This window comes from Arachis hypogaea, chromosome 17 (assembly GCF_003086295.3).
Source record: "Arachis hypogaea cultivar Tifrunner chromosome 17, arahy.Tifrunner.gnm2.J5K5, whole genome shotgun sequence".
Taxonomy (NCBI): Eukaryota; Viridiplantae; Streptophyta; class Magnoliopsida; order Fabales; family Fabaceae; genus Arachis; species Arachis hypogaea.
In genome coordinates, this window is record NC_092052.1 from 10,987,318 (window position 1) to 11,002,179 (window position 14,862).

A 14,862-nucleotide genomic window follows, 5' to 3' on the forward strand; every position below is an offset into this window, starting at 1 on the left:
TCTTCTACAATAAAAATCTGGTTATATCCAAAATAACCATCCATGAAACAAAGAATTTCATTTTTCGCTGCAGAATCGATTAACATATCTGCAATAGGCATAAAATATTCATCTTTTGGAGTAGCATTATTCAAATCTCAAAAATCGATGCATACTCTTAACTTCCCATTCTTCTTCATAACAGGGACAATATTCGACACCCACTCGACATAACGTGCAGTTCGAATAAATTTTGCTTTGATCAAGCATTCTATCTCTTCTTTAATTTTTACATTAATTTCAGGAGCAAAACGTCTTGGAGTCTGTTTTACAGGTCAAGCATTGGGCTTCAATGCTAATCGATGTTCCACTAGTGAACGATCGAGACCATGCATCTCATGATAACCCCACGCAAAACAATCTTTAAACTCATGTAAAAGATTAAAGAGTTCAGTTCGAAAAGGATCAACAAGATCTTTACAAATATATGTAATTCGAACATCATCAAGAGTCCCTAGATTAATTTCTTCTAAGGGATCTTGAGATTCAAACCCTTTATAACAATCATCCTCTTTGATTGAGTATTTTTCGAATCCCAATGGTTCTAAATCATAGATGCAATCAAAACTGAAATCAATAGAATTATCAGAAATAGAAGAAACTTGATCTTTGCTTAATTTATCACTACTTTTATTTTCTACACAATGAGTCTCTACTATTAAATTGGCAGTCCGACTCACATCATTAATTTCATTACAAGAAATAGGGAAATCATAACTAAACTCGATTGAGAACGTCGAATTGAACACATTACAATTAATAATATTACTAACCCTATCTGATTCAACTTTATCAGAAGAACTATCTTTATTTTCTAAATACTGAAAATTATTCAAATAATTATGTAATGTTACCAGGTAGTCGGAAATTTTCTCAACCTGGTCCATAGAGCAGTCTTCAAGGTCTTCAAGAAAGACAGTCCCAACCAGTCGGCTCGAAGTCCAATTCAGGGTAAAGAAGCTTCACTGAAAAGCCTTCCAAGGACAAGAAACACCCTTCACAATTATAAGGGTTCAGTGATCGATCAACATTTAAGGGCTTTAACTTACGGCTATACATCCTGAAATCGACATGCAGTTGTTCGACATATAAATTCAAATCTACTTTGACGACCTCAGGCTTTCCGTCTTTAGTCCATAAAACACACTTTGATGCACGGTAGAAGGTACAACCCCTACACCATGAGTCCAATCTCATCCCAACAAAACATTATAACTAGCCTTTGATGGAACTACCACAAATACAGAATGTCTTTCATACGACCCAACATTCACAGTCAAAGTTACCAACCCTTTTGCTGGCGTAGAAGCCCCACTAAAATCAGTTACAGCAATATTTGTAGGGACCAGTTCCTCAAAATGTTTCCCCACTTTTCCTAACATCCTCTCAGGCAGAAGACTAATTGCTGCCCCACCGTCAATCAACACTTTGTTTATTTTGAATCCATTCAAAATAGCGGTAATATAAAGTGGGCGTAAATGGGACATTTGTTTTTCAGTAGGCCGAGGAAAATACCCCGGTTCATCTTCAACTCGAATAAAGGAGAAAGCCTCCTCATCTTCTTGATCATAATCCTCATCTGGATTACTCTCACATTCCCCAAGGTATTCAGTTGGAATAATCGAGATCGTCCCTATCATGTCATCATCCCCTTCATCAAAATACTCTTCATCAACATCGACATCTTTGTTTTTATCGACTCCTGAGGACTGAGCCACTGCTTTGCCTTTTTCCATCTTAGCAGGTGATGGAATTTCCTTGGGATAAGTCTCTCCATCAAAAGAAAAGACAATTCGAGAATGCACAGAAGGCGTTTTCCCTTGCTTACCTCTTTTCCTGCCTCTAGTTGAAGTTTCTTATTCTGATTGAAACTTCTCCTTCCACCTCTTCCCTTGGATAACCCCTGGCCCGTCCTCGATAATAGGCATATTGATTTCGAGAAGGTGCCCGATGCCCCCATTGAGGATTACGTCGATATAGATGGTAACGCCTCTGGAATTCCTGACAATTCCTAATCCACTGAACACCTACAGCCTGGGATCGGCTTAAAGGTGTAGTCACATCATGCTGAGGGATCTTTGAACTAGAACCCTTCACACATCGAATTGGCTGCCTCTGGGGCACTTGCTCTTCCCTATGAGCCAATTCTTTCTTCATCCATTCCTTTTCAAAGATTGCTGCTGCTTCAGCATCAAAAACAGCATTGCACCGAGGACACAGAGATAAGTTTCGGTCTTTGATCTTTTGCTGAACCAGGAAATCTAGCAAGCCATCTCCCGTTCTAGGGTATACAGATCTCACCTGTGACTCAAAATCATCAAAAACCACATCAAAGTCATAGGACATGCCAACTATATTCACCCCCTAAACAAGGTTTGACATAACTAGCATCGATCTCGAAGGGATCCACATCAACCTTCTTCTCTTTCTTGTCATCATCGAATTTCAACCGTCCTTCCATTATTGCTTCTTAAATCAAGTCCCTGAAACGGACACAACTATTAGTCGAATGACTTGTTGCTTGATGAAATTTACAGTAAGACTTTCCTTTTAAATCTTTCACAGAAAGTAATGTTCTACCCTCGGGAAAAATCAATTATTTATCTTTAAGCAACACATCGAAAATCTGATCAGACTCCGAAATATCAAAACTATATTTCTTTCCACTTTTTTAGTTTTGAATCATTCGACTTTTCATTATTAGACAGTTTCTTCAGTAAAAAACAAACATATGGAGGACCTTTCTTAAGTTCAGCCAAATCGACTTCTATTTCAAAATCAAATTCCTCCTCTGAGGACTCCATGGTTACATAAGCAACCTTTTTTTTTCGAGTAAAAGGTTTACTCTTTGACCTCTACTCATGTCTATACTTTTTTTTCTCTTTTTTCTTGAGTTCGGTCTGTCAAACATTTTCTGCCAAATGGGCCAAATCAGGAATATGCACATTAAGCAGTTTCCTGCACATATAGAATCCTAAACCCATGGTTGCTATTTTCATTATCTCACTTTCGGATAATGACACATAACATCTACTTATAGCATTGTTGAAACGTATTAAATAATTATTAATGGTTTCACCATCTTCACGTTTCAACGCGACTAGATCAGTAACTGCTACGTTCATCTCCCCTCGATAAAACTGAGCATGAAAAGCAGTTTCTAACTGATTTCATGTTGTGATCAAATTTGGTCTAAGATTCGAAAACCAAGTAAATGCATTCTTCGTCAACGAAGAAGGAAAACACTTCTTTTTCAAATTTTTATCATTAGCTAAATTCTCAATCTCAACCAAATAATGAGCAACATGTTCAGTAGTTGATTCTCCAACTTCACCAGCAAATTTAGTAGCTATCTTGGGATTCTTTACCCCTTTTGGCACTTCAGCCATTTGAACAACTTGCGGGAAAGCAGACACAAAATGTGGTTGATTCATAAAACCAACATTCAACCCCACTCGATTTAGAACTTCTACCACAATTCTAATGACTTGATAACGTTCACCACCACATAACCTGGCTAAAAGGTCATCAGCATTTTGACCTCGGGGAACCACATAAGGGTTTTCTCGATTCAAAATATTGTTACAAATTTTTCGTATTCATGAGTTACAATGATTTCTTAAGTATTTTGTGAGTTAAATGATACTTAATTATTTATTTTATCAATCTAAAAGAGTATTTATTTCTCATTTATTTCTTTTAAAATAAAATCTTAAAATTCTATCTTTTAAAACCAATTTATACTATATCAGACAAACTTTTATAATTTGTACCATCTTAAATAAAATATTTATATTAAAAAATTATTTGATTAAAGTTGTTTAGATTAAAAAATATTTTTAAAAAATGTCTATTAAAATCCGTTTCGTTGATTTTTTTTTATTTTTTAGATGAATTAGACATTATTATATGCATTAATATGTTACTTAACTATCGTAACTTTGATCCAATGTGAATAATCTTTATTATTTAGGCATATTCTTATACATAAATTAAATATGATTTCAATGTTATTACTTACACACAAAATTTTAACACTAAATATTCTTAAAATCTGTAATTATAAATTATATTTTTGTAATATTTAAACTATAAAAATAATATCTATTTTTTAAATATATCATTTTATTGTAAAAAATAAAATTAAAAGGGAATACAAAAAAATATATAAGATATATCTTATTAATAAATTTCACTTCAATGTGATTTTAACTAACATTATTAACACAAATTATATGACAATAAATTTTTTTAATCATAATTAATTTTATAAAATCACATTTATGCCAACATATAGTCTATCTTAAAATACTTTTATATATGAATTATTGCATAAGGTCATTGACCTCTCTGTAAAGCAATTAGAGAATAAAATATTAAATAAATATATATACCGACTCAAAAGGAAAAAATTATTTTTAAATAATTAAATTTCTATTCAATTTGTACTTAAAAGTTGAAATAAAAAACATCTTCTTGAAAAATAAAATCATTATGATAAAACTATTTTTTGATAACTTACACAATATAATACAACTCTACAAATTTACATATATTTCTTTTTAGATAAAAAAACTCTTTAATTAAATATAATTAACATAGATGTCAATTACACAAAATGCTTACTGATGTACTTTTACTAGCAATTAGCATCAAATGTAGATTTATTATTTTGATTAGCTACTTTTAGCCAAGATGCCAAATAATCATAGTTCAAATTATTATCTATTCGGTAACTTAGATGAGAAGTAAAGTATAAAAAATAACAAATGGATAGGAATACAAATGCTCGTATCTAAGGACACCGTTTCTTATTACATATCTTAACACAAATATATGTTTTTAAATTATTTCCATGCTTTTTTTTATAAGTTCAATTTACCAAAACTAAAAGGAAGTTAATAAGATCAGTTCCACAAAATACATCCAACGACAAATTCGTACAAAAAAATAACCTAAACTAAGAACAAAAAAGACAGTTACATCAATTGTTCTAGAAAAACTATCCATAAACAGATAATCACTCGAGCGCCGCATTAAGACCCTGCAAACAAACAATCACAGATTTACAGCCTCAAAATCATCTTCTAATCACTACAGAGTACAGACCGACCCACCGACCCCCTGCTAGCATACATACTTGATGCCCATTCTTTTTCAAATCTGAATCTCTTCCAAGTTCTTTTGTAATGATGAACCTTCTTAAGGATCTCTTTCATTTTTATATCTTGATTTCTAAAAAATACTATTATTTTCTATGCCATTTACTAATTAAAGCCACCATATAATATGTTGTGCCTTTTAATATTTGGTGTATATCATGGAGGATGGAAAGAAAAATAATAGCATAAAAAAAACTAACTTTTCAATTAATTTAGTTAATTAAATTAATACTATAAAAGTAAAAAATAAATGTAATACTAACCTCTTTTGAAGCAAAAATGGACATCCTCCAAAATATAAGCTTTTTTTTTACCAAACAGTTACATCAAAACGTAGCTAGCAAACAAATGAATAAAAACATTAAAGTTAATTTTAATTCACATTATTTCAAGTGTATGTTAAAATCATAAAATAGTAATTAAGTACTAATAAAAGAATTTTTATTGAAGAGTGTAGATAAAAAAAATGATGTGACTTGAGAATAATAAATTCTTCTTCTTTCAACAAAAATGAAACACAGAGATGCTAAATAGAAAAATATTCTTAGATTCAATCAATTAGTAAAACAAAATTCTTTTATTTCTTTTCATATATCAATTCTTCTAGCACAATTATATATTTTAAAGAAAAAAAAGGTTAAATTGATAAATGGGACATAAATTGTTAAAAATGCTCATTCAGTGTTTTGATAGTGGGACATGGATGGTTGAAATTTCTCATTCAGTATTTTTTTATTGATGCTATGGAGTTACAGAGAATTCTATGTATTTTATATATTGCAATTAATACTTTTTTTAGTAAAGGAACAAAATCTAGTTGTACTTGTTGGTATACCATCAGACGAACATATTAATTAGATGGCATCCTAAAAGCTCTTTTATCTTTTAATTGAAAATCTTAAAAGTTCTTTCCCTCCATCAATAAGTAGGACACAACTATAACCCGTTAACCACAATTATTAGAGGCTAAGGTAACATAACCATATGATGCTAGATCTCAAATGAAAAAATAAGTCAGATACTACTGGCTAATATAGCAAGCAGTATCGATACCTACCAATTTGATTGGAGACATTGCAAGCTCCCTGCCTCTTCAATGAGGCTACTTTTGCTCTCTAAAATCTCAATGAGATCCTTAAGAACACTAAACTCAAGTGACATGGAATTTGCATCATGGAATCTGCAAATAAAATTCGTAATATAAATATCTCTGTTAGTATCAAACACCAAAATGCAAATATAAAATAGTAAACTAAACTACAAATTGATCTTCCAAGAAACATAAAATCAGTGATCAAACAGCCAATTTATAAGTTTCTTATGCCATTTCAAGTAGTAAACTACAAATTGATCTTCCATCTAGATATAATTAGTATCAAACAGAAGATACAAATTCTGATCCCATGAAAAAAGGCTACAACATACACTAACTAACCCAACAGCAAAGAAAATTATGGTGGCAAATATTCAGTAGAAGGCATTTTTGTTTAAAGGAAAACACATGTTCTATATGGGTTAGTGCAAAAAAATTCTCTTTCACTAACCCAACAGCAAAAAAAATTATGGTGGCAAATATTCAGTAGAAGGCATTTTTGTTTAAAGGAAAACACATGTTCTATATGGGTTAGTGCAAAAAAAATTCTCTTTCATAAATCTATTTTATCTTTCAGTTTTTTAATTTATGAGCAAAAAATTATTCACGCTAAAATAGAATATGATAAATACTCGATCACACTAAAATAAAACAGTAGAAACATCACATAATATTTTTCAGTATCTCTTACAAAATTGAGATGTTGTGAGAAGCTTAATGACAAAGGGAGCACAATTTAAAAAACTGGTGGCAGACTAACTCATGATGTGAGAAGCATCACATAAGTTGTACCTTTCACACCATCAACTATTTTTACAAGTCTTTCTTCTAATTATTATAGCTACAAAAACAAAACGTGTCCTAAATTACTAATTAAAAAGATTTTACAATTGTCTTCAAATTGCATTATCCAACAATAATTAGAAGAAAGACTTGTTAAAGGTACAACATATTGCAGCTTAATGCATTGCAATATATTTGGGGTGACTATCAAGTGCTTCAACTTGATCAAGTGCTTCAAGTTGATGAACACTGAGTGTAGCTGCACGAAACTCATCAAAATCCATCCTTCTATATTGCAATGCATTAAGCTCTAACCCAAATTCATTTTAATCAGCGAGCACTATTGGTGCAAATGCTATTTATATATTGTATGGAAGTATTGGTACAGTTAAATCATAGAACTTACTGATCCAAAAAAGTCAATAGTGTGCGACTCCATAGCATTAGTTGCGTTTTTCATCGAGGCCTGACCATGTCAGATTTGTGAGATGGCAAACACAATCATCTTAACCAATTGATTTGTGTATACTCCACAACTGCCTCAATCACAGAGGGAAAGAGAGAAAGAGAGAGATAAAAGAAATCAAGTAATGATCTGATTTTTAAAATATGCATTTAAACGTTACACAACTAACCTCAAATGGATAACTCTGCATAATGCCGATTGATAGGTAAATGGACACAGTTCTACGGATCCAACAGCGGCGGTGGAATCCATCACCACTGTCGCCTCATTTCTCTTCTTTTCTCTATTGATCTGGCATCCTTCTCTGTGACCGTCCCTGTCGTCGCCACCCTCTTCTCCTTCTTCCATCGTTCTTTGTTTCTTCACCATTGTTGTTTTCTTCTTCTCTTCTCTGCGACATCGAAAGAGGAAGTCTTTCCCTCATATGGTGCCAACTACTCCCCCTTTCAAAACTTGCAGCGCGCTCTCTCATATCTTCTCTTCTTGTTAACAATAAAAATGCAGCTGCAAGTCCTGGAATAAAACCATTTCCAATTTGAATTTGAATCAAAATCCCGTCCAATTACTTGTTTATTTGAGAACTGCCAGGTTCCTAATTTTAAGAGCAAATACTCTATTTCAGTCTTGAATTTTTGTCGAGTCTTTGATTTATTCTTGAATTTCCAACTGCAATAAATAAAACATACTGTTTTTGACTATACACATGCATATTTGTGTCATTATAATAATTTTAAGCATCAACTGTATTTTTAAAACAAACAAATAAAAAACAAAAATAATGAACACCAAAAAAGGAAACATTATTAATTAGATGGCATCCTAAACAAAATGATGTAATTATAGCAGCATTTGTCACACAATTCATATATAAACTCCATATGTCCACAACATGTAATGATTTAAAATTGAGGCTAATAATTCAATCATTTCCATTTAGAGATAGAAAAGAATAGCATATTTCCAACTGAACTTCTCTAGTACTGATTATATCAAAGGTTCACAATTTAATTTAGTATTGAAAGAAAGATCTTTAGTTGTAGTTGAGAAAGAAAGAATATGAAGTTTATCTCCTAAAGCAGCAAAATGAAAATCATTATGGTTACTTCCAAAATCTTCAATGGCAGTAGCGAACGCCACGTCCCTTTCATATATGCCTCCTAATCCTTTCTAAAAACTTAAAAAAATATCAATATTTAATCAGAGAATAAATTTATAAAATATCAATAAATTTGATAATTTGGAGTTTGGACACTAATTAATACTTCATTTATTCATTTTTTTATCACTTTGCATTAAAAATCTTAGAATCACTAATGAAGAGAAACAATTAGAATAATTTTCAATACTTTTATAAATTAAAAGCATAATGATACTTCAACAATAAATTAAAAGCATAATTCTTTCTCATGACCTGTGAAGAGTACAATTAGACTATCAATTTGCAGACCAAGCACATACTTAGAGAAAAAGACCAATATCCCATGGAAAACGAAGCCATTCCAATTTCATTATACATGCATATTAAGGAGAAGCTACCAGAAATACCTCTTCCATGGTAGTGGCAATATTAAGTCTCTGTGCAATTCACTGAGAACAATTTCAGCAGCTTGATCAGCATCATTTGGATTTTCAATAGCCACCGCCTTAAGTGTTCTGGTATGAACAAAAATTCTTTAAAATGATGGGCCAGAGTGTTCATTTTGGAATCCGGCCAGAGTGTTCATTTTGGAATCCTGAAAGAGACATACTTACATGATGGTCGCATGCACAGATTAATGCACACAAAAATACTTAGGAATTTGGCAATCATAGGCTAAAAGAACTCTTTCAAGCTTGTTTTCATGTAAATGGAAACAACCAATGTTAGTTTCTGAAAATTTGGAAGGGAACCAATCACAGTATTAACCAACTAATATCAGAAATTGTTCAGGTGAAATTAGTAGTCTTTTGTAAGGATTTTGAGGTGAAAATCTCAACATATAAAGCTACTCATTTATCTAAAAACATGCAGTTACTGTCTGTTTAACATGCATATAGAATGTCCATCACTTAATAATATTTCCTTTTTTTTAATTAGTTAATTATTTAATTATTTGAATGTATTCAATCCACAATTGAAAATTTGCAGCTAGAATACAGAATAAATAACACCAGATCACAGAGTGGCAATTATTATACTTAAAATCCAACAATAGATTACCATAATTCAATTATATTTTCAAATTTTAAAGGTAAAGAGCAATACCTGGGGGAATATATCTTGCAAGCAAGCTCCAATACACCGAATTGAAACCCATTATCAACGAAAATTATCTATAAAGTTTATTTTTAAAAAAAAAAAGTGGGTTAAACATAATGAAGAGGAGAATCATTTTAATAACGATAATAGAATCATGTGATCATGAAGTTACAGATAGAGATACACAAAATACACAAAAAATAAGTGGTCAAAACCCCAATGATTGCAAGATTACAGTACACAATTTATTCAAATCATCAATGTGCAAAATTCACTCATAAATCCTAAAAAAAAAATCTCTTCCTCGCAAAAAACGACCATGCAGATAAAAAATGCAGAAGACAGAATAAAAAGAGCATATTTTTCCCATAAATTGAGAAGTTCTTTTATCTTTTAATTGAAAATCTTAAAAGTTCTTTTCCTCCATCAATAAGTAGGACACAACTATAACCTGTTAACCACAATTATTAGGAAGCTAAGGTAACATAACCATATGATGCTAGATCTACAGTTTATAATTTAACCAACCAATAAAGCAAGCAAACAACATAACCATATGCAACGGTCTCAGCAACAAAAACAACAATTAAATTAAAACGAAAAGATAAAATGAAGCAAATCAGCTTAAACAGATCAAAATAAAATTTTAGGTGAATTCCAAAACAGTGCATTATATCCCATCAGCATAAGAAATTAGAAAAAGATATAGATGTACTTCTCTAATGACTTGCCTCTGCTTTGATCTGACCTAAACCCAAAACCACACACACAAAACAAACTAAAAGAAGGGAAACAAATGTTTTGAAATAAAAACAGAAGAAGATTATAAAAAAAAAAAAAAACACATTAATTTTTTATTTTGAAATTAAAAAAAATAGCTTACCTTTGCCTCACAGCCGATAACTTCTTCAACGGCTCCTCCAGCTCGTGCTCTTTCCTCCCTCGGCGACAGTGATGCGGCTCGTGGCTCCATGGACGGCAATGACAAGGTGCGAGCTCTCTCTCTTTCTGACGCATCTCTCTTCAGCGAACTTTCTCTCTCTCGCGCGGTTGGTTTGGCGGCGACGGCGGTTGCGAGGACCACTAGCGCCAGCGCGTCCTTCCTCTCTTCTCTTCTCTGGCTTCCGTTCTCTATTCTTTCTTCTGCTGTGTGTGTGTATTTGCTTGTGCATGTACTGCGTTTAGGAAGGGAAAGGGAGTTGGTGAGCGGCGGTGACTGACGGTGAGTGCGAGTAGGAGCTAAGGTAAAATTAGAATTTTTAATTTGAAAATTTAGGGTTAAAATTAGAATTTGATAATTTTAATAAAATTAGGGTATATTGTGTTAATTTAAAATTTATTTTAATCTCTTAAAATTAATATCAATTTATTATTTGACTTTTAATCAAATATTTTAGTTTAAAATGTAAGATAATATAATTAATTTTTTTATTCATAAAATTTAAAACATTAAATTTTAAAATCTCAATTATTTAAATTAAATCATATAAAATTCTTATTCTTTTATAATTACTAAGCTTTATAATTTATATATAGAAAAATATCCAATAATTATAGAATTAAGTAGAATTTTTATTTTAATTATCAAAATTTGATTTAATTATTTTTAATAAAATAATTTCTGAAAATAAAATCTTTAATAAATAAATAAATTTAGAATCGACTCATAAATAAATAAAGTCTTTACATAATTCGAATTCAATAAATTGTCCTAAAATATATGAGTATTTTTGAATTTGGGGGATTCAAATAATTTTTGAGTAGCTTTGGTTTATCAACGTAAATTGTCCTAAAATATATGAGTATTTTTTAAAGTATCTAAGGTTAAATTTTTCAAAAATGACTTGTACTTATTAAAATTAAGAAGTCTAATATAATTTCATATATTAATTAATATCCAAAATTAATTTTTACTAATGTCTATTATAATATTTTTAAATCCTAAGTATTTTACCAAACACACTATCACTTATTGTTATTTGTGCTTATTGAAAGTCATTTTTAATTTAAATTATCAAACATAAAAGATAATTTTATAAAGTAATATTTATAAGCTATTTTTGAAATATAAAAATTTTATCAAATTAAGCATAAGTGTTAGTTTTAGTGATTTATTTGAGTAAAAAAAATTATTTTTATAAAAAAATAAATAATTTTTTTATAAAAAAATTATATGTTATTTAGAAAATAGAATTAAAATATGCTTTTAATATTTGAAATTTTTTTTAAAAAAAATTATCTAAATATAAAATAATTTTTGTCTATTAATTTTTTTAAAATATAATTTTTTTAACCAGGTGGTTGTATCTTTTCCCTTATGAATTTCTGTCTTCATATCTTTTCATAGTTAATTAGAAAGATATTTTATTAATATAAGATAACATATAATATCTTTTTAAGTTCAATTAGAAGATATAATATTAAATTTAAAATATAATTTAATTATTTTTTGATGATATGATATTAAAAATTGACACATTTAACTATAGTTGATGTCAACTAAACAGAGTAATTTTTATCTTAGATTTTTTTTTGAAAAATTAAAATAAAAAGATAACATAATTATTTTGAACCGAAACAAATTCAGGCAAAATCAAATCGAACATAAATTGTCATATTTCAATCTTTTTATTTTTTCAATCAGTCCAATATATAAACTCTACTACCGCATTATTAAACCACTTCAATAATCTTCTTAATTCTTTAATTGTTTGTTTCTTTCTTTTTTAATCTTGAATATGACTTCAACAAATTTGCCTTCAGGTGCAAGCAAGAAGTTCAAACCTACAGATGAAGAACTCATTCAAGATTTTCTCCGTAACAAAATCAATGGGAGGCCTCTACCAAACTATGGAACCATTCTTGAAGGTGAATTGTTTGGTACGGAGAAGAATCCATGGGAAATTTGGGAAGAAAACGTTGAAAATTCTTATGACGGGAAGGACCTCTATTTCTTCACTAGTCTGAAGAGGAAGTTCTCGACTAACAGCTTGAGGATGGTTCGCACCATCGGGTTGGGTTGTTGGGAAGGTGAAGACATCGGAAAAGAGATTATAGCCAATAAAACTAACCAGCGCATTGGAATGAGGAAACGATATCGCTTTGAGAAGAGTGGTACTAGCCATGATGGTGGATGGATCTTGCATCAATATAGCATTGATTCTTCTTTGTTATCAAATCCTTCCAATGTAAGTATCATAATTTTGTGTATATTCTTTAACCAGTGTAACAGCCCTAGGAATCCAAGACAAAGCAAAAACTATAATTGAATTAAAACAAGAATATGAGAACTGTAGCAATGACAAAACAGAACGTGCAAATGGATCAAGCCCAAGGAAAAGATCAGACCAGTACCAGGATAATAGAATCAGAACCAGCAACAGCCTCGACGTTGGCTTCCAGCAGCGGCAACGCCTTCACCAGTGACTCCAATTGAGACAAACCCCAACAAACAATATAGCTAAAAACATCAGAGGCAGATACAGGGTATTTTACAGAGCAATAAGGGTTCAGAGATGGTGGTTCTCATAGCTAGGGCTTAACTGACTCACCATTAATGATGGCAGCGATCGGCGGCGGCAGAGGAATGGTCTCTCCTCTGTGCGTCACTCTCTCTCACACGTCTCGTCCTCCTTCTCTGCCACAACATCAACAAAACCTCCTCTCCCCTACTCCGTTCTTCCCAGCTATGGTGGCGGCTCCCCTCAAAGGCGGCAGCGGCGGTGCTCAGCATTGGCGGCGACGACTCCAGCGCGGCGACAAGACACGGACGACGGGCTTGCAGCGAGCGCGATGGGCTCCTGCTCCCTTCCTCACCGTAGCGCTTCCTTCCTCTCTGAACCGTATCGATGGCAGCACAGCAGCCCGACGGTGGCGGCGGCGTGGCGGCGCGATGATTCGGTGGTGGCGCGACGGCTCGGTCTCCCTCTTCTCCCCTGCGACGCAACTCACTTCTCCCTCAGACCTCTCTTCCTCTCCTTTTCTTCCCCGACACAACCCTCTCTTCCTCTCTTCTCCCTCGATAACCCTTTCTCCCTTCTCTGTCTTTCTTTCTTTTCTTTTTCTTTTTTCTTTCTTCAAGCTTCCCCTGTTTTCCCCCTTTCTATTTTTTCCTTTTCTTTCGTTGGGTATGGGGTGGTTAGGTTACGGTTAATTGTTTTGCGGTGTAAAATTATTAATAAAATAATAAAATAAAGTAATAATGTAAAACTAAATTAAATATAAAGTAAATATCTTTAAAATATCATTTAATTACTAATTTGAAATTTATTTTCGAATAAATATTAATTTAATGAAAATTGATGATAATTAGATTAATTATCTAGTCACCAAAAAAAAAGATTAATTATCTTTTATTTATGAAATAATGTTAAAAATCTATATATTAAATTAACGCATATAAAATACTCATTATTTTTCAATTATAAAACTCTAAATAATAAATAAGAGTTTACTAAATTTTTTATATAAAAATATCTAAAATGTAATCTTAAATAAATATAATACATCATAATAATTTATTAATAACTTTCAAAAATTTAGAGGTCTTACAACCAAAGGTTTCGAATTTGAATCAAAAGAATCAGTACAAACTAAATTCTTGTTGGACTAAAAATTTCGTCTTTATTTTATTTTAATCTTCTCATTATTTCTGTTTCTATTTAAGAAACAAAATCAAAACACAACTTAAGTGACCGCTACATTATGTTTAGTTTCTCAATGACACAACCTTAGATAATTTTTTTTGGGTTGATATATATAATGACCGCTACATTATTTCTGTCTTGCTCCAATTCCAATTAAACAAAGATTAATGTATTTATATATTTTCCTTGCAGATGAATAATTATGTTTTATGCAGATTTAGAAAGAATAACATTAAACCTCGTCAAAAGAGAAGGAAACATGTGGCTCCTGAAACTGTGGCTACTGTAATACCGATAAGTATTAATTTGATTGATGTGTTTAATTTTTTCTAGCTATAACGAAAAAGTTCAATTTTGATTTTAAGCTTACTGAATTAATAGTAATTTATATTTTTAATTAGTTTGAGGATTACAAAGTGTATATGATTTGATTT

The 14,862-nt window shown here is 31.3% G+C and overlaps 1 protein-coding gene across 29 annotated transcripts; it reads right to left on the reverse strand.

Annotated features, from left to right (window-relative positions):
- Nucleotides 1-4,815: 4,815 nt before the first annotated feature.
- LOC114925688 (uncharacterized) lies at nt 4,816-13,933 on the reverse strand. 29 transcript variants are annotated; one of them, XR_011874953.1, is made up of 11 exons: nt 13,334-13,933; nt 13,137-13,208; nt 12,567-13,016; nt 10,666-10,957; nt 9,789-9,856; nt 9,089-9,276; nt 7,713-8,056; nt 7,484-7,613; nt 6,259-6,381; nt 5,465-5,538; nt 4,816-5,083 (listed from the first exon to the last, which is right to left on the reverse strand). XR_011874953.1 is itself a non-coding variant. In XM_072222420.1 (11 exons), the coding sequence occupies exons 3-6, from the start codon at nt 12,859-12,861 to the stop codon at nt 9,264-9,266; spliced, it is 381 nt and encodes a 126-aa protein (XP_072078521.1). In that variant the 5' UTR covers nt 12,862-13,016; nt 13,137-13,208; nt 13,334-13,933; the 3' UTR covers nt 4,816-5,083; nt 5,465-5,538; nt 6,259-6,381; nt 7,484-7,543; nt 7,713-8,056; nt 9,089-9,263. The 29 variants fall into 29 exon arrangements, 21 of the variants coding, with proteins under 21 accessions (XP_072078521.1, XP_072078514.1, XP_072078522.1 ...); XR_011874954.1 differs by lacking the exon at nt 5,465-5,538 and adding an exon at nt 8,156-8,209; XR_011874951.1 differs by having other exon boundaries at nt 13,137-13,242; nt 13,334-13,871.
- Between the last annotated feature and the right edge of the window lie 929 nt (nt 13,934-14,862).